Source organism: Chrysemys picta, chromosome 2, assembly GCF_011386835.1.
Source record: "Chrysemys picta bellii isolate R12L10 chromosome 2, ASM1138683v2, whole genome shotgun sequence".
NCBI lineage: Eukaryota > Metazoa > Chordata > Testudines > Emydidae > Chrysemys > Chrysemys picta.
The window spans coordinates 102,763,287-102,782,221 of record NC_088792.1 but is presented as its reverse complement, the minus strand read 5'-3'; the positions used below and the strand labels follow the sequence as shown (position 1 = coordinate 102,782,221).

The window sequence follows — 18,935 nt, the reverse complement described above, 5'->3', positions numbered from 1 at the left end:
TAAGGTTCTCCAGCTTTGCTATATGAGGATCAGGAGAACTTTATGTGGGAGGGTATATTCTGCTCTCTCTGTTTTACTTCTTATTTTGAACAGCAATCAGGAGACACCTTTACTCTTTCTTAGGAAGCTTCTTTAGTATGGCACTGTCCATGCTGCTTGGCTGTTCACCTGAACACTTGCTGTGGTCAGCTTTCAGAATACAGCTGTCCTAGAGTTTATTTCCCTATTATTTGCAGAGTATTTGCTCACAAACATCTCAGAATGATATCCTGGTCCCATTGAAGTTAGTGGGAGCTTTGCCATTGTCTTCAATGGGGCCAGAATTTTTCCCTCTATCTGCAGATGACTGGTGTACAGAATACAGTACCACACTGCCAATATCAAAGACTTTTATATGTAAACTGGAGGTTTATTTTCCTCTGATATGCATTAGTTTAATAGTAATCCATTACATACCCATAATACCCTGCATCTGTGGACCACAAAGTATTTTACGGATCTTAATTAATTCTCACAAAACCCCTGTGAGATAAGTAAGGGGTATATTTTCAGACCACTACTTTCACCACTGAAATGCGGCCACGTGTCTGGGGATACAGCAGTTAAGTAGTGTTACTCTGCATTAACTAAGTTTGTATCAGAAGTGAAGAAGAAGAAGAATACTAAATATAGTTTAAGTTGTGGGGGACCAGAGAGGTAGTTTGGCTATGACATTTCCTGCCGTGAGTGTCCACTTGGACACCTGAGTTAATATTCTTACAGGTGGATTTATCAAGCTCAGTGTTGTGACCAAGTGTCTGGGAGTCATAGCCACCATGTCCTTCCTAAATTGTTAAATGGGAAGGTGGTAACAGGTGGATCCTAGTATGGAAGAGGGAACACAGGTACAGAAAAGATTGTGAATGACTGACATTATTAAAAGTGCCATAGGCTCTGTAATGATTACAAGTTATCAGGTCCTTGATTTTTGCATCACATTAGAAGAACATGTAGCATGAGCATCTAAACTATAAGAACTAGAACATACTACATTATAACGAAGGCTAAATTTTTGTCAGGGATATTTTTAGTGAAAGTCAGGGACAGGTCACAAGCTGCTGTGAATTTTTGTTTATTTCCCATGACCTGTCCCTGACTTTCACTAAAAATATCCCTGACAAAAGGGGTAGGTGGGTCCAGCACCCACTCCTGCTGGGGCTCCTGGGTCCCCCACCGATGCGGTGCGTGGGAGCTCCGGGATCCCACTGCCCCTGGGGCTGGGCTGCTGTGGGGTCCCCTCGCCCCAGACAGCTGGTAGCTGCAGAGTCCCCCAGCTGCCTGCCATGGCTGGGCAGCTGCACGGGGTCCTCCTGGGAGCAGTGAGGGCGGGGCTGGCTGGGAGTTCCAGCCCCAGGGCAGAAAAAGTCATGGAGGTCAGCTTCTGAGACCTCTGTGACATAATTGGAGCCTTAATTATAACTAAGAAAGAATCCTCCCCAGGTGAATAAGTTTCTGGGAGATATTTTGTCTTTGTTCTAACATTGAGTGTCCTTCCCTCATTTCGTATGCATATGCATATTTATTTTGGAGCTGGGCCCAAGCTCCAAAGTTCAGATTTGAATCCAAGACTGAACTGCCTCAGAGTTCAATGGAATCTGGTTCAGATTCAAGATCTTAGAGATGGAGCCAGCTGTGAAATTTGCATCTAGATACAACAGTCATTAGTATTTGGATCCAGGGTTTTGGTGTGGGACCATATGTAACTTTAAAAAAAAAAACCCTGAATAGGCCCTATTGCTGATAAATATGCAAACATTATCTATGTGATCGACCACAGCCAGAAATATGCATGAAGATCATCCAGATGCACCCAGGGCTTGGGTTATGTTTCTTACGACCTGTGGCAAGATTGAAGCAACAAGTTTATTTTCTTAAAATTCCGTCCTCTGTGTGCTCACTTCCCACTGAAGTGATCAGAAGTTACCCATATTCATGAGAAGGGAGAGTTTAACCCTCAATAATGACTTGATGAATTTGCTGGTCACTTAGGCTTGATCTACACTAACCCCCCAAATCGAACTAAGGTACGCAACTTCAGCTACGTGAATAACGTAGCTGAAGTTCGAAGTACCTTAGTTCGATCTTACCTCGGTCCACACGCGGCAGGCAGGCTTCCCTGTCGACTCCGCGGTACTCCCCTCGTCTAGCTGGAGTACCGCAGTCGACGGCGAGCACTTCCGGGTTCGACTTATCGCGTCCAGACAAGACGCGATAAGTCGAACCCAGAAGTTCGATTGCCAGCCGCCGAACTAGCGGCTGGGTATAGACGTACCCTTAGTGTGACTGCTTGCATGAGGTTTTATTTTTAAACAAAATTTGTTGTTTAACTGCCTCATCAATTTCTTTTGCAGGAAGCTTAAAGAAAAACATAGCTATAATAAAATTTAAGTCTATTTCTCTTTTTCCTTCCACACAGACCTCTGTTTTTACATGCAAATATTTATTTGCTACTTCTGCAATTTAAGCTGTAGTCACTCAACAGGCTAGCCTCATTCTGTAACTCTCAGGGCACCTGACTCTTAAAAATGTAAATCTCTAACTTAAAGTTTCATCCACTGGGTTGTGTGTGTAGGGGTGGTTTTTGCATCACATCTTTAGCAGGTCTTATCCTTCTGACACTGACAGCAGACTTGAAGGTAGACAGTCAATGTCCCTCTAAGAAGCAATGACACTAGTGAAACTAGCGGCAAAAGTGGATAAACTCTACTACCAGCGAATTATAAGTCTGCTCTTGAAAGTGCAAGAGGTGGATTGATTTAAATCAATGATTTCTTTTTAATCAAATTTTTCTTTTTGTACTTCAGTTATTTTATAAAGAAAGGTGCATTCTTATTGTTTTGATATAACCATTAAAAATGTTGATTACAACTAAACAGAGCCTTTACACTACATTTAGTACATCTTTTTGCTACCTAGGAGGGTACACTAACTTAAGCAACTATAAAGCTTAATATTTTCAGATTCTTAATTGTACATTTTAGTATGTTAGAAGAGGGTGAATGATATATTGCTTATTTACTGGGTAATTAACTTTATCGTGATTTGTGTCCAGCTGCAGTAAGATGGCAACTAGAATTTAAACACACAAAACAGCATATAAAATTTATCTGTATTAAACAAAACATTAAACATTTTGATTACATAAACTTCTCTTATCAAAACATGTTTCACATTTACAACTAAATGATTTATTAACCTGAGAAGTTAACTGTAGTCAGTGAATTAAATTGACTATTTCAGGTCAGCCTGGGAAAATTTTCAAATATGCCCTTGCCTAAGTGAAAGTAACTGGAATATAAGTTCCTACTTGCTTAAGTCTCTTAAAAATGAGTCTCCTAAGTTACATAGGCTGGTCTATTGTGCCATATTTATAAAGCCTGACCTCAAAAGTTAAATGTTTGTCCCCTGATTCTTTCTTTATATAGAAAAGCAACCTTGAACTTAAAGTTTTTGATAGAAGCTCATGGGTTCAGCATATTTATTTTTATTTAAATATTTTAAAAGAGATAATAAGTTTAGACCTTAACACATTTTGGATTAAATTCAGATTTCATTTTAAACAGGTTTATTTAGAAAAAGAAAAACTTATTATAATTTAAATAGCAAAATCAAAAGAAAATCTGATTGGGGAATTGTCCTTTTTTTTTTTTTTTTTTTTTTTAAATCTGCCCTGAATATGCTTTTTTGTGTTTCTGACAGTGAAATAAAAGGGGCAAGGGAATGAAGTAGTGTAATATTACTGTCAGCAGTGTAGAATGATCTGTGTGGCCTATCAAGGAGTACTTTTGTAGAAAGCTATGAAGCGTTTTAAGGATACTGAGGTAATTACAGAAGCTGCAGTAAAATTACACCTCCATTTAATAAACTAGTAAGACTAGGCCTGAACTCCTTATGTTCTTACTCATGCAAAACTTTCGTGGTCTTGTGACTTCATTTTGTGGAGGCAATATTAATTCTGACATTTAACTCTGAATGTTTGACTTTGCAACCTAAAGGGTGGTGGGTGGGTATAAGTAAGCAATGGTGCACAGAGTGGTCTGGTAGTTAGTGACAAGGCTAGGAGTCCTGAACTGACTTCCCATTTCTGTCACAGAATTTCATTGTGACTTGAAAATCCAGTCTTGAGTGACTTGCTTCAAAAATGATGAGCGTCCTCAACACCTGTGGAGACCTGATTTTTTTTAAACTTGTTGCTCACTTGCAGCTTCTGTTTACAAGTTTACTGGAAACTTTGGGTGCTAAGCAGCTCTGAAAATGCAATCTCTTTGTTTCCCTATCTATAAAATGGATATAGTAAGACTTTCTAACTCTCAGGAATGCTTTGAGATTTTTTTTTTTTTGTTTAAGTGCTTTGGGATCTATGTGGGGAAATGCTTTGGAAATACAAAGTAATAACACGTTTTTCAAGTGCATTGACCAATTTTAAATCTGTGTTTGTAGTTGCTGCTTGAGAGCAGGTGAAACAGTAGTCAGTGTTGATTAAAGAAACTTAATCTGCATCCAGATGTCAGCTACTGTAAGATAGATAACCTCTGCAAGCTTTCTGGCTCCTGCAAGCACTCATTTAATCAGAAGCTATGGTATCAGATACCCTTTAAAGCTGAATGTTAATTAAAAGTAACACACATCCACCTGAAATACAAACTGCTTTGGGGCTGAAGGGGAGTTAAAAACAGGAGAAACTTACTGAGCGATGCCACTCTCCCTGCAGTAAAACTTACCTCCTGTGGCCCTAGAAGCTACTGCTCTCTGGTCCAGTTATGCTTTCAGTTACACTGTTGAAAATCCAAGTAACTCATTTGACATCAGTGGATTTATACCAGCATAACTGAGAAAAGAACGTAGTCCATTATTATTCCCACTCCCTTGCCCATTAGCCATCATGTGTTCCTTTAATCCTGGATGCACAAACTTTAGTTGCAGCCAGAACATTTTCCCAGCTGGGAATCCTGCCCGGAACAGATATGTTTGGCTAGGTACCTACATGGTTTCTTGTCTTACTACATGCTGATCTGTTTGTTCATAAACTGACTGGACATTCACCACTACATGGGTGAGGAAATTAATAATCTGGGCTCTTCAGTGGCAATACTTTTTCCTGCAGTTAATAAGAGCTTTGACTTTGTTAGTGCTTGTTCTATTAAATTAACTCCCTGAAAGTTCTTCAGTAAGGCTTACTTTATCTTGAATGATATCAGTGTTATCCAATGCTGGTGTGGTTTGATCCCTCAAGTGGCATCTTAATGAGACTCGACATCTTTAATTCCAAACCAAGAATGAACATGGCAGTGGAAATAACCTATACAAACCAAAGATAGGACAACCTTCACCCAAGAGAGAATGGCTGCTTTCTTCTCTCTCTGTCTCTCCTCTACTCCCCCCAATATCTGTAGACTTGAGGTAGTAAGTTCTACAGCCTGAATCATGGTTGCCTCCTAAAACAACATATTTAAACAAGGGGGAAATGCTTCAGATACATTCATTCTTAAAATAGCACTCTGAATAAACCCTGAGTAATAAAATGATGAAAGCTGTAATGTTGTAGCTGGTATATTGCCCATTTATCCTGGAGCTGGCAACAGCATAATCAGCAGGTCAAATTATACACTCAGTATAAATCCAAGCAAACGCCTTAATTTCAGTATATATCCAGAGTCGTGATCTCTTGAGTTAGTCTCTTGCTCTCTTCCATCATTGTTAAACACTGTCAGGTAATTCAAGGCCAAAACCAAAGCTCTTTGTTTATTCAGATTTGTCTGCATTATCACACGGAATTTTACTACATCTAGCACATCTAAGGAGACTCCACATGGACACAGGGATTTGCACTAGAGCAGGGGTAGGCAACCTATGGCACGCGTGCTGCCTTCGGCATGCGAGCTAATTTTCAGTGGCACTCACACTGCCCAGGTCCTGGCCAGCGGTCGGGGGGGGAGGAGGGCTCTGCATTTTAATTTAATTTTAAATGAAGCTTCTTAAACATTTTAAAAACCTTATTTACTTTACTTTACATACAACAATAGCTTAGTTATATATTATAGACTTCTAGAAAGAGACCTTCTAAAAACGTTAATATGTATTACTGTCATGCGAAACCTTAAATTAGAGTGAATAAATGAAGACTTGGCACACCACTTCTGAAAGGTTGCTGACCCCTGCACTAGAGGATCCCAATACAGGAGCAAGGCCATGATGGGTACAACACAAAGAAAGTCTTTGAAACCATTGTATCTAGATAAAATTTCCAAAATGGTGGGTTTGGGGTTTTTTGTTTTGTTTTTTAATGTAATGAAAATCTTGTTGTGGATTGAACAATCTACTGAACTGAGAACAAGAAAGTGAAACTAACTAGTATAATTTCAGTGAGCGAATGCAAGAATAAAATGTTTCCCATACTTTGGGGAAAAAATTTAAATGAAAACAATTGCACACTCACCATGTGGTATTAAAGACTTAGATGCTAATTTATACGTCTTCCATGCCTCTCTTCCCTCCCCCACACCCACTGCCAAGGAGGCATGCCCCACACGTCAGGAAATGCTGATGTAAATATTCATAATGTACTTGCTTTTCTCTTTTTATATGCTTTGAGCAGCAGAACAGTTGTGTTGATATTTCAGGTGTCATCCTCATTAACATCTAAATTAGCAGCCATTGAAATGCATAGGACACCACACTTCAGAGCTATTGTTTCAGGCTCTCTGCAAACTCTGGCAGTCATAGCTGCATTGGTTACACTCTGATCATATTCTGAAGAGGTGGTGGTTTTTTTGTTTGTTTTTACTTTTTAAAAAAGTATAATTTTTAACCTGACAGTGTTGCTTTATCACTAAACTTGAAACAACCTAACCTGTATTGTTTTTTCCCCCCACTTTTCTAGAATCTATTACAAAAGAGGATGATGATGACGATGATGATGACGACAGTGAAGATGATGACGATGAGGATGATGATTCTGAAGTTAAAGAAGAAAATGGTGTTTTAGTTCTGAATGATGCAAACTTCGATACCTTTACTGCAGACAAAGACACCGTGCTGTTGGAGTTCTATGCACCATGGTAGGTTTGAAACTTGCAGCATTTTAATAGCCCTTCTATCCCAAATGGATATGTCTATGGGGTTTGAGCCCTCCATTAAATACTTTCCTCAGGAGTCAGTCAAATTTATTTTAGTGTATATATTTCAGCTGGGTTTGTGTGATCCATTTATCGCTTTCAGTGGACAGATTTGTCACTTGCAGCTTAATAGCATGCAAATCTACATAGCTAAAATCACAGGTCTGGATTGTGCCAGTTAGGCAGAGCCTAGAATAAGGTGTGACTTAGAGCGGCATAATTGCAGGGGGAGCACTGGGAAGTAGAACTCTTCCCCAGCCTACTCTAGGAGTATGCCTGGAGCTGCACCTATGTATGAACTGCAGCCTGTTCCTTCTGACTGCTGGTCACACTGTAGGTAGAGCCATGGCTCTATGCTCTTGGGGCACTGTGTATCCCAGGGGGAGTAGAGACCGAGCTGTTCTGACCACAGACGTTGCAATTGTGCCTGGCTCTCATGCAGGTCATGTGGGAGAATAAGGAAGGAGAAGGCCCCTTGCATCCTCCGCACTGCACAGCCAGGTAAGGTCCGGGCAGAATTCAGCCCAGCATCAGAAAATGGCTAGGGATTCTGGGCCTGATTCTCAGTTACCCCCTTAATGCGTCTGGAATTGGGACTGAATTGGGGGGCAAAGGCAGCTTCAAATTACCTTAGTATATAGTTGCCTATATTCCAAAGACATGCAGGGGTTCCCCACTGTGAGTAGGTGCAGCTGGCTTTGCTTCCCTTGGTACTCCGTGGCCCTGAGAAGCAGAAAGTAGCCATAATACAGTACACTCTGGCCAGCCTTTGATCATCCATCTCCACTGGGGGCTGGGAGCAGGGCTAAGACAGGCCCCTTAAACCAGTGCTTCTCTGGTTGGGGAGCTCCCTGTTCAAGGGTATTGTTGTGAGGCTATTTCTGCCCACTTTAAGGCCACTTGACATTGGTGGAACAATGTAATAGGAATATGGTATAACTAAAAATTGACCTGCTTAAGGTCGGCATTATTGACAGCCTTTTGCTGTACATCTCAGTAGTCCAATTCTGCAGATACTCAATTTGCATTGGTGTAACTCTGGTGCATTCAGAGGAGTTACCCTGGATTTATATTGATACAACTAGAAACAAAATTTAGGCCAGTATATTTAATCTAGTGCATTTTACACCACAAACAGTAATATACTAAAGAAAAGGAAAACCTAGGAACAGAAATTGTTGGCAAGATGCTGAGTTAGCACTGCTGCAGGAACCTTTTGCATTGCCTGACTTTGTGATTTTATTTTTTAAACTGTAATTTAACAATGTATTAACATAAAAGCAGCCAAGGAAATTAAATGCGAAACACTTTTTTTGAGTGAGAAAGATGGTCTCCGCTTAATGTTAACGTTGAAAATTTGGTCCCAATTAGCATTTAGATGAACCTATCTAGCTTCTTATATTGGCCTCCATCATGTAATATCTGAATAGAATCAGGCAGGGATGAGTTTCCACCTTTGTAGCTGGAATTTGCCTGCAATTTTTTTTTGTAGGGCATAGTTACATATGTGTGATGGTTGCATCTTTGTAATGGAAAAAGATGGAAACACTTTTTTCTTTTAACTTTTTTCACCTGGCCTTGATGCTAAACAAAACTGATTTAAGATTTTCCTATGGAAATAAGAGTAACACTCTCTCTGTCATGCAGGCTGTCCCAGCAGCCCCAGCCCCTGTATGGATTTCTAGGATGGCCAGACAGAGAGAGTGTGCAGTGATGTCATAGGTGGATGGGACTCTATTAGGCACCTTTTATTTCTTCTTAGCTGCTGACTGAACATGCTCCGTAGTGGTCCCCCCCACACACATGCTCACACAGTTGTCTTTATTTCCCTCCCATAATCATTACTTATGACTTTAGCAAAAGACTTCAGTGAGGGTCAGGATTTCACCCAAAGTCTTTAATGATGGTTACATCTATGCCAGGAGTCACAGTTTTGTTGTTTCTGCTGTAGCCTTATTCAAATAGTGGTTACGGTTTTTACAGTGGAGTGGTTTGGAGGTCGATAGGAGGAGCTGGTTGCCCTTTAACTCAATAATAGCTGAATGGATCTTGCTTAAACTTTCTGAAACTCCTCTTCGGGCATGGACAACTTCAAATCAAAGTATGAATGTTTCTTGATATTAAAAACAGAGGTCATAATGGAGACTATGGCTGAAAGTCAGAGCCTCGAACTTCCATCTAGATAGCACTTCTTAATAATCTTACCATTCAAAAGTACTTTACAATATCAGTTAAATAATATTAATGTAGTTACTGGGTGGGCAAGTACAGCAATAACTTTGGACTCCAAGATAGGAGTATGAGACCCGTCATCTTGGATCAGACCATTGATTCAACTAGTGCTCACCACCCTTCTGCTCTCGCTTCATACAAGAGCCGTCCACTGACAACCGGATCACCAAACTTGACTGTTGCATTCTCTCTACTGGTGGGCCCACACATGCACAGCAATTTAAGGACTATTTGCTGTATTGACTGTGTTTTTTGTTTGTGTTTTGTGTGGTTTTTCCCGTCTCTGCTGCAACATTCTAAAACCACTTTGTGTGCAATATAGTTCATTTTTTGTCTCCTTATCCCGTTTCACCTAAAAAATGTCACCTTTTATGCACAAGCAACCGCTTGGATTTGCAACTCATGGAGTGACCTGATCCCTTCCCATCTTACCAAGAGGCAACTCTCACTTCTCTTCCTTACCTCATTCCAACCCATTCATAAGTGACTGTGCAGATAGGGTGACCAGATGTCCCGATTTTATAGGGACAGTCCCGATTTTTGGAGCTTTTTCTTACATAGGCACCTATTACTCCCCCCCCGCCCCCCATCCCGATTTTTTTCACACTTGCTGTCTGGTCACCCTACCTGCAGATCAGCCCTATCAAGATTCCTAGATTATGACCAGGATAAAGAACTTGACATGAGTAAAATGCTGATGGGAAATTTTAGGGATTTAGTCCTCTGGCTGGTGTCAATGGAAATCATACATCTATACCAGGGGTCGGCAACCTTTCAGAAGTGGTGTGTCGAGTCTTCATTTATTCACTCTAATTTAAGGTTTCGTGTGCCAGTAATACATCTTAATGTTTTTAGAAGGTCTCTTTCTATATGTCTATAATATATAACTAAACTATTGTTGTATGTAAAGTAAATAAGGTTTTTAAAACGATTGAGAAGATTCATTTAAAATTAAATTAAAATGCAGAGTCCCCCAGACTAGTGGCCAGGACCAGTGTGAGTGCCACTGAAAGTCAGCTCGCATGCCGCCTTCGGCATGCATGCCATAGGTTGCCTATCCCTGTGCACGATTATAAATATATGGAGAGAGAGCTTTCCTTTTTCGATAGTGAGGAAGGCCAGTGTTCTAAGTTTAACTATCTTATGATAACTGTTGTGACTGTAAGAACTGGAGAGATTGTGTATAGCAGGGGCAAATGTTACTAAAACAATACAGTTGGACACTTTTATCTATTCTAGATCTGAAATCATAGCAAGAAAAATAACACACTAATTCTGAGGTCTTCTTGTGGAACGCTCTGTGGAAATGCGGAGTAGCAAAATTATATCTTCAAATTCATGTCTCTGATTTTACAGGTGCGGGCACTGCAAGCAGTTTGCTCCAGAATATGAAAAGATAGCCAAAACTCTGAAGGAAAATGATCCTCCCATTCCAGTTGCCAAAATAGATGCTACTGCAGCCACTGCTGTGGCAGGTCGTTTTGATGTTAGCGGCTATCCAACCATCAAAATTCTGAAGAAGGGGCAGACAGTTGATTATGATGGATCCCGAACAGAAGATGGTAAGCAGTGCTCTCTCTGAGTTCAGTGTAATGAAGTGAATGGAAGGGTGAAGTGGCATCTTATGACGTATAAGTGGGGCTTTTTAAACACGCTGATCCATTTGTATGGTCTGTTCCTGAGTGCACAGTTCCTTCATTTCAGTTGACTTTTAAATGGAGGAATGTTAAGACCAAGATTATTCTTTTTATTTATTTATTTATTTATTTTTAGGGCCTTTTGAATAGCTTCGTGTTATAGTATGACTTCACCGGATATTGGGTGTCACTGATACCCAATGGATTCTCTTTCACCTGTCACCCCCGCCCGTTTACTAATGTACAGCAATTTGGCTGTTAAAATAGTACTCTTTCATGCTCTGAGAGAGGCCAGCTAACAGTAGTATCAGTATTGGTATATTGGCAATGGCTGTGAAGCCGCTACTTATTTGACACTTAAGGAGATGTTACTATACTTCAGTCCAGGCTGGGAGAAAAGCTGGCTCTTCCAGAGCTGTCATTCCAAAATGTTCAATAAGAAAAGGAGACACTGAAATAACTTGTTGCAATGTACTGTATTTGCGCTCTATAAATCTGGAGGAGCATGAATTGAAATACTGACTTTTTGTTTGTTTGCATTTCTGTGGGGTCCATTAACAAGGAAGTAAGGCACAAAAGGAGCCCAAACAAGTAAGGGTATAGTTAGGATTAGAATTCAGGAGTTCCTTGGTCCTGCTCAATCCAAGACAATACTCAGTCACTCATGTCTCAAATTCTTGATCTCAAATCTTCCTCATAAACTGACACTACAGCACTAGGAAAGATACAGGTGTCATGGATATGCAGCATTACGAACTTGTGTATTCAATTGTTTTTCAGCAATTGTGGCTAAAGTTAAAGAGGTTTCTGATCCAAATTGGACCCCTCCTCCAGAAGCTACACTGGTGTTGACCCAAGATAACTTTGATGAAGTAGTTAATGATGCTGACATAATGCTGGTGGAGTTCTATGCCCCATGGTAAGACAAAATGCAAATTTCTCCTTTTTCACAGATGTGGCATGGCTGTGAAACTGGAAGGGAGGGGCAGCTGGGGGCCCCCACCTGTCAAATTTAGTTTTTCTATAAACCTATCCCTTCTTAAAATGACTTGCTTGCTTGACAGCATCCTTAGAATGGTATTCTGTTTTGAATGAGTTGTGTATTTAAATGGGAATACTCCTTATACTGAACTTGATATTTTAAAGAGCTCTTCCTCATGAAAGTGGGTGGGGAGGTAGCATTGGGGAGAGCCCCATAGACCTGGAGATATTTGCATAGTGTTTGGCAACACTAGAACATGATTGATTTTCTGACTTTTATCACACCGTTACTCCAGTCCTGAGCATCTGTTGAGGAAAAAGTTAACTGCTATTTGTTGTGGCTTTGGTGTTTGTGGTTTGTGTTTTTGTTTTTTCCCTCCCCACAGGCTATGACAAAATCATTGGTCACTTTAAACTCAAAACTTAATCCATTTGCTGAGATCTAGTTCTCAGCAGGTGAAAAGCTAGAGGAGTAACTCTCTGTGCAACTTATCCTCCCTGAGATATTCCATGTTTTAATAGGCTGAGGGCATGTCTTGATGTGGTTAAAACCAAGTCCGGTACAGCCTTCATTAAGAAAGCACCTCTCTGAAGAGTCACTAGGGGGGAAAAATTAAGAATGTAACATCCCTACTTATTTCACATTCTGGAAATGTGAATTTCCCCACTTCACATGCCTGGAAGGTAAGAAGCACATACTAGATATTGTTACCTATAAAATATCGTTGCCTTCCCCCCCCCCCTTTTTTTTTTTTTCCTTTAGGTGTGGACATTGCAAAAGGCTCGCTCCAGAGTATGAGAAAGCTGCCCAGGAACTCAGCAAACGCACCCCCCCAATTCCCCTAGCTAAAGTGGATGCCATTGCTGAAACAGATCTCGCAAAGAAGTTTGACGTCTCTGGCTATCCAACTCTGAAAATCTTCCGCAAGGGCAAGCCTTTTGACTACAACGGCCCACGAGAAAAATATGGTAACGGGTCTTACTATTTAGAGTTAGAATTGGGGGGGCTAGGGGAGGAGGGAAGGATGAACCACAAACCTTTTGAAAAAATCTTGTGTAAATTCTGCTGTTGGTGTAGCTGGAGTGATAGGGCATGGAAAACTGCATTCTGTCCTTTGCCTAGGTTAACAGGTTTAACTGAATCTCACAGAACCCCGGGTCTTATCATAGTGCCCTACCAAATTCACGGCCATGAAAAATGCATCATGGACCATGAAATCTGGTCTCCCCCTGTGAAATCTGTTCTTTTCTGTGCTTTTACCCTATACTATACAGATTTCATTGTGGAGACTAGCGTTTCTCAAATGGGGGGTCCTGATCCAAAAGGGAGTTGCGGGGGGGGGGGGGGGAGGAGAGTTGTCACAAGGTTACTTTAAGAGGGTCGTGGTATTGCCACCCTTACTTCTGGGCGGCTGGAGAGTGGCGACTGTTGGCCGGGTGCCCAGCTCTGAAGGCAGCACCCCGCCAGCAGCAGTGCAGAAGTAAGGGTAGCATTACTACAGCCCCCCCCCCCGCCCACAATAACCTTGTGACCTCTTCGCGCCCCCACCCCCTGCCCCCCCAACTGCTTTTTGGGTCAGGACCCCTACAATTACAACACCATGAAATTTCAGATTTGAAATAGCTGAAATCATTAAATTTATAATTTTTTAAATCCTATGACCGTGAAATAGACCAAAATGGACCATGAATTTGCTAGGGCCCTACTTACAGCACCTTTTCATATGGGAGACAACTCAAACCAGTTTACAAAAACAAGAAGTTGAATATAGGTGACACAGCAGTGCCAGTATGGGCAGCCATTCCGCTACACAAAGATGTCTCACTTAAGTGCTGACAGTGAGTGCTGTTCTTAACCAGGTTAAAACCCAGGAGAAATTAAAGTCAGCATTTTCAGGTGGTGTCTTGTGTTTTAGATGCTCAATTTCAAATAAACGGGTCTTGGATTTTCAGAAGAGCCAAGTAATAGCAACATCAATTGAATTTGGTAGAAGTAGCAGTTGCTCAGCTCTTCTGAAAAGCAATGCTAAATTGAACACCTGAAATTAGAGGGCCTTTAAATCTTGATCATTTAGCATTTTTTGTTGTTGTTGTTTGTTGTTGCTGTAGTACATCTGTTTAGAAAGCTTGATCTCCAACTGAAATGTGGTCTTTACAAGATGGAAATTGCCTCAGAGGCACAATACCTGAACCTTGCTTTCAAGTAAATCTTCTGAATAACTTTTTTTTGTTTTTGTCCCAGGTATTGTTGACTATATGATTGACCAGGCTGGTCCTCCATCCAAACAGATTCAGGCTACCAAACAGGTACAAGAATTTCTGAAGGATGGTGATGATGTCATAATCATTGGCATCTTTAATGGAGAGATGGACAAAGCCTACCAGCTGTATCAAGATGCTGGTAAATTATATTTTTCAAATACTACGTTTGCGCCACAGCTCTAAGCTAAAGGCATTTCTGTGTTCTCCCATGGACTGCCTAGGGGGAGTGTTCACCTATTTCTGCTCTGAGTTTAATTTTTATTTTAGCTTTTCAGTTTATCTTTAATCCTTAGGAAACTGGCTAACATCTCAGGTAGAGGTCCTCTGAGGACTAGCTATTTCGTAATACTTTGGGACAACTGTGCGGTGTGTAGTGCCAGGGAAGGAGGGAGGATTTCTGTCTGCTGGTAACTGACGTACTCTAAGACTCTTGAGAGAGACCAATGCTGACCTCTCCGCTCCCCTGCCTGCCATGCTGACATCTGCTGCCTCCCTCCTGACTGTTCCAGATGACACTTGCCTCACACTTCCATGAGTAGGGAGCCAGTGGGAAGAAGCTGGCTGTATGGCTGCAATAGGAGGCCAGGCCAGGTGTGGGAGGAGAACTGATACAGAACCAGCAGTACAAGTGTGTGGAGAGGCAAGGCTGGTAGCTGAGAGGCAGTTAATGAGTTGGGGTGTATGAGCACCAGGTGGGGACAGTGGGGTGCAGAGGAAGCTCAAAGTCAGAGTGGTGGGAAGGGTCTTACTTTCCTCAGGGGAGGGAGAAGAAGCTTGGAGAATAGGGGCTCAACCTTGGTGGCTGGGAGTGGAGAGGAAGGGGGAAGTATTGAGGATGGGGGTGCTGCTCTCCAGTCCCTCAGTACAGATCATTGACAATCCAGTTGCTCCTATTCAGTGCTCTGGGAGGTTTGCAGTATTTAAATATACAAGAGGCTAAGCATTACTGCCTCCCTCCCTTTGGTGGAGAAGGTTGGACACAGATCATTTGAACTAGTCAATGCTGCTCTTGGCAGCAACCTGAGGGGGATAGAGAGCAGCAAGACATTCCCTCTTTCCTTTCCCCATGGCAAAGCATACTTGTTAGCTCTTACTGCTCTGATCACCTGCATGGCAGTACAGCTTCACAATTAATCTGGCCATTCCAACACAGCAAACGGTTGCACTGTCTCTCATTTGGGAGAGAGCCACAAATATTACTTTGAAAGGTGCCTATTCCAAAATATATTAAAATAAATATTATAAAGCAGCTATTTGAAGTTGCTCAGGGTTTTGGAATACTAGAATAAATTTCAGGGGAGATAGATTGGTGGGCAGAGTTCAGGTCAGGCGCAGTCGAAGGTGCATGCTAAATTTGTCTCCAGATTCTCACCTGTGGGTGGAAATATAGTAATACCTGAGGCAGTATAAAGTTCTAAAAGTTTAGTCTCTAAGATGCCACTACTTTCCAAATCTTGGGGCAAGGGGAGAATTTCTATAAACTAGAGTTAAAGGATTTTAATCTTCGGCTATGTCTACACTGCCCTGAAGTTTGGATTGTGGAGGGCGGGGTACCAAAAAATGCTGTGTTAACTCCTGTGTGGATGCTCATGGACTTTAAGGTCAGAAGGGACCATCGTGATCATCTAGTCTGACCTCCTGCACTTTGTAGGCCACAGAACCTCACCTGCCCACTCCTGTAATAGGGTCCTAATCTCTGGTTGAGTTACTGAAGTCCTCCAGTCATCATTTAAAGACTTCCAAGTTACAGAGAATTCACCATTTTACACTAGTTTAGTTTAAACCTGCTGTGGGCATGACCTAAAAGGTTCCTAGTCTGCATTAATGTAATCCTGTTTGAAGAGGATTAAATTAATGCAAACTAGGAGCCTCTAAATTCATGCCTGTAGCATCCACATGGGGGAGTTACAGTGCAGCACTTTGGTACACACCGTAGACCAAATTGCAAGGCCATGTCAACAAGCCCTCCGGTGCAGTAGCTTTTAGTTGCTAATTATTTTTTTCCCCCCACCTTCATTTCTCAGCTAATGGCTTAAGAGAAGATTACAAGTTTCACCACACCTTCAGCAGTGAGATTGCAAAATTCTTGAAAGTGACTCCTGGAAAACTGGTGGTCATGCAACCTGAAAAATTTCAGTCAAAACATGAGCCCAAAATGAATGTTTTGGATCTTAAAGTGAGTAGTTTTCCAGGCTATTAGGAAAAATGAAGTCTGCTTGCTTGATTACAAGTATGTATGAAGACCCTTTTCATTCATATACATGAGCAGTTCATATCCTCCAATTGGAATTTAATAGTCCAGTTAATTTAGATATTTCCTTAAGATTATAAGGGCCTGATCCAAGCCCCACTGAAGCCAATGGGAATCTTTCCACGGACTTCGGTGGGCTTTGGATCAGACCCTAACTGTTACTTTTGGTTTAATTACAGTGGGACTGATTTGTCCTCACTCTGGTTTTATGCTGGTGTGACTCCATTGACCTCAATGGAGTTACTCCTTCTCTTACTTACACGAATGAGAATGGAACCAGCTTTTTTTTTATTTTGCCTCCTAAAGTGGAATGAAATCACTCTAATTGTGCCTTTTCCACCACAAAGGCTTCATGAGGCCCCACTGAAGGCATAAACTACTTCTCCTGTTCAAGGACCTCAGAGTTTTATTGTGCATGTTTTATATACAAAATACATCTGTATTATAATAGAAATGTACAACTTGAAATTTTATTTTATTTATTTAAACTAAGTGCAGCACTCTTTTTACTTTAAACAGGATTCTACTGATGGGTCTAAAATAAAGGATCACGTGGCAAAACATGCTTTGCCACTAGTTGGTCATCGCAAAACCTCCAATGATGCTAAGAGATATGCTAAGCGTCCTCTAGTGGTTGTCTACTATACTGTAGACTTTAGTTTTGATTATCGTGTTGGTGAGTTTAACTCTCGTGAGCGTCCCCCAAAATAATTGCCTTTGGGGAAGAGAGAAATTGCTAATCCTATTGTGTTCTGGTGATTTCAGCTACCCAGTACTGGAGAAGCAAAGTCTTAGAGGTAGCCAAAGACTTCCCTGAATATACTTTTGCCATTTCTGATGAGGAAGATTATTCTTCTGAAATAAAGGATCTGGGGCTGATTGACAGTGGGGAAGATGTTAATGCTGCAATCCTGGATGAGGGTGGCAAGAAATATGCCATGGAACCAGAGGAGTTTGACTCTGATGTGCTCAGGGAATTCATTTTGGCATTCAAAAAAGGTAAAAAACTTAAAACACAGAGTTGGTGATCTGTGGGGGTGGTGAAGGGACTGTGCGCACATGACGGCAGGTTGTGTTTTTTGGGTTTCTTGTTTTGGTGTTGGTTGGGTGTTTTGTCCTGTTCTTCCCCACCACACCCCTCTTCCTGGATCTGTTTCTGAAACAGAACTCCGTGTTAGACAGGTGATAGCTATCTCTTGCCCCCTTCTTACATTTGTATCTTCGTTAACTTTGTGTTGCTCAGACTACACAGTGGCATTTAGACAATTCTAGCTACGTACTAACACACTGTGTGTGTCTGTCAGTCACTTGAAAGGGTTGGTAAGCCCCAAATTTTCTTATACTTGCTTATGAAATATGTATGTTCAAATGACAGCAGTCCTTTATTCATATTCATTGCTAGTATAATGAACCAGTATGTGTCTATTATTATGGTGATAGACACCAATATAAGAAAGGAGAAGATTTTTATCAAAGAAATGGATTTCACCATCCATATTCCACAAGCTTGTTGTATTAAAAAATTAAGTAGCTAACGCAGGTTTCAAACAGAGGGTAAGTTTTTTTTCAGCTGGTGAAGCTCACATCTTCCCTTGTTTGAACTGGTGCAACTGCACTCCTTGCTGGCCACCAATGGTTGAAATCAGGATTTATCCTCAGAATATTAAAGCCTCTCTCTAGAGGAAACTTAATTCAGTCTAATGGTGGCCTCTCTTGTTGACTTCACTTTCTGTTTTATTTTCCCCTAGGAAAACTGAAACCTATTGTGAAATCCCAGCCAGTACCAAAAAATAACAAAGGGCCTGTGAAGATTGTGGTGGGTAAAACATTCGACGCCATAGTAATGGATCCAAAGACTGATGTCCTAATAGAGTTCTATGCCCCCTGGTGTGGACACTGCAAGCAACTGGAACCTGTATACGCTGAGCTGGCTAAAAAATATAAGAACCAGAAAAACCTAGTCATTGCCAAGATGGATGCTACTGCCAATGATGTGACAAATGATCACTACAAAGTGGAAGGATTTCCCACCATCTATTTTGCTCCCAGCAACAACAAAAAGAACCCTATTAAATTTGAAGGCGGGAATAGAGACTTAGAGCATTTGAGTAAATTTGTAGAGGAACATGCAACAAAACTAACGAGGACAAAAGAAGAGCTTTAGATGAGCTGAGGGTGGAGAAAGAATTTTGTACGTTGTAGGGAAAGCAAGTTACTCACACAATTTGTTGAGGGAACAATTCAGCAGTTTAAGCAAAGGGGATTTTGGGGCAGAAAAAATATTGCAGTATCTGATTTCTGTATTACAAAAAAATCATTCTGGACACTGAACTTCTGTCTGACATGAATGTCTTTATAGTTATAGACTAGTTATAATTTTGATCTTTGGAGGAAAAATACAGTCTTTATTTTTTGTGA

The 18,935-nt window shown here is 41.1% G+C and overlaps 1 protein-coding gene across 1 annotated transcript in view; it reads left to right on the top strand.

Moving 5' to 3' along the window:
* Window positions 1-18,935, top strand: part of PDIA4 (protein disulfide isomerase family A member 4) — a 21,477-nt gene extending 2,542 nt beyond the window's left edge. The window contains exons 2-10 of the mRNA XM_005300396.5: window positions 6,920-7,097; window positions 10,743-10,948; window positions 11,804-11,942; window positions 12,768-12,973; window positions 14,247-14,405; window positions 16,291-16,442; window positions 17,037-17,193; window positions 17,283-17,516; window positions 18,266-18,935. Of these exons, the coding sequence (XP_005300453.1) occupies window positions 6,920-7,097; window positions 10,743-10,948; window positions 11,804-11,942; window positions 12,768-12,973; window positions 14,247-14,405; window positions 16,291-16,442; window positions 17,037-17,193; window positions 17,283-17,516; window positions 18,266-18,681 (1,847 nt within the window). The 3' untranslated portion in view covers window positions 18,682-18,935. The remainder of the gene's footprint in view (window positions 1-6,919; window positions 7,098-10,742; window positions 10,949-11,803; window positions 11,943-12,767; window positions 12,974-14,246; window positions 14,406-16,290; window positions 16,443-17,036; window positions 17,194-17,282; window positions 17,517-18,265) is intronic.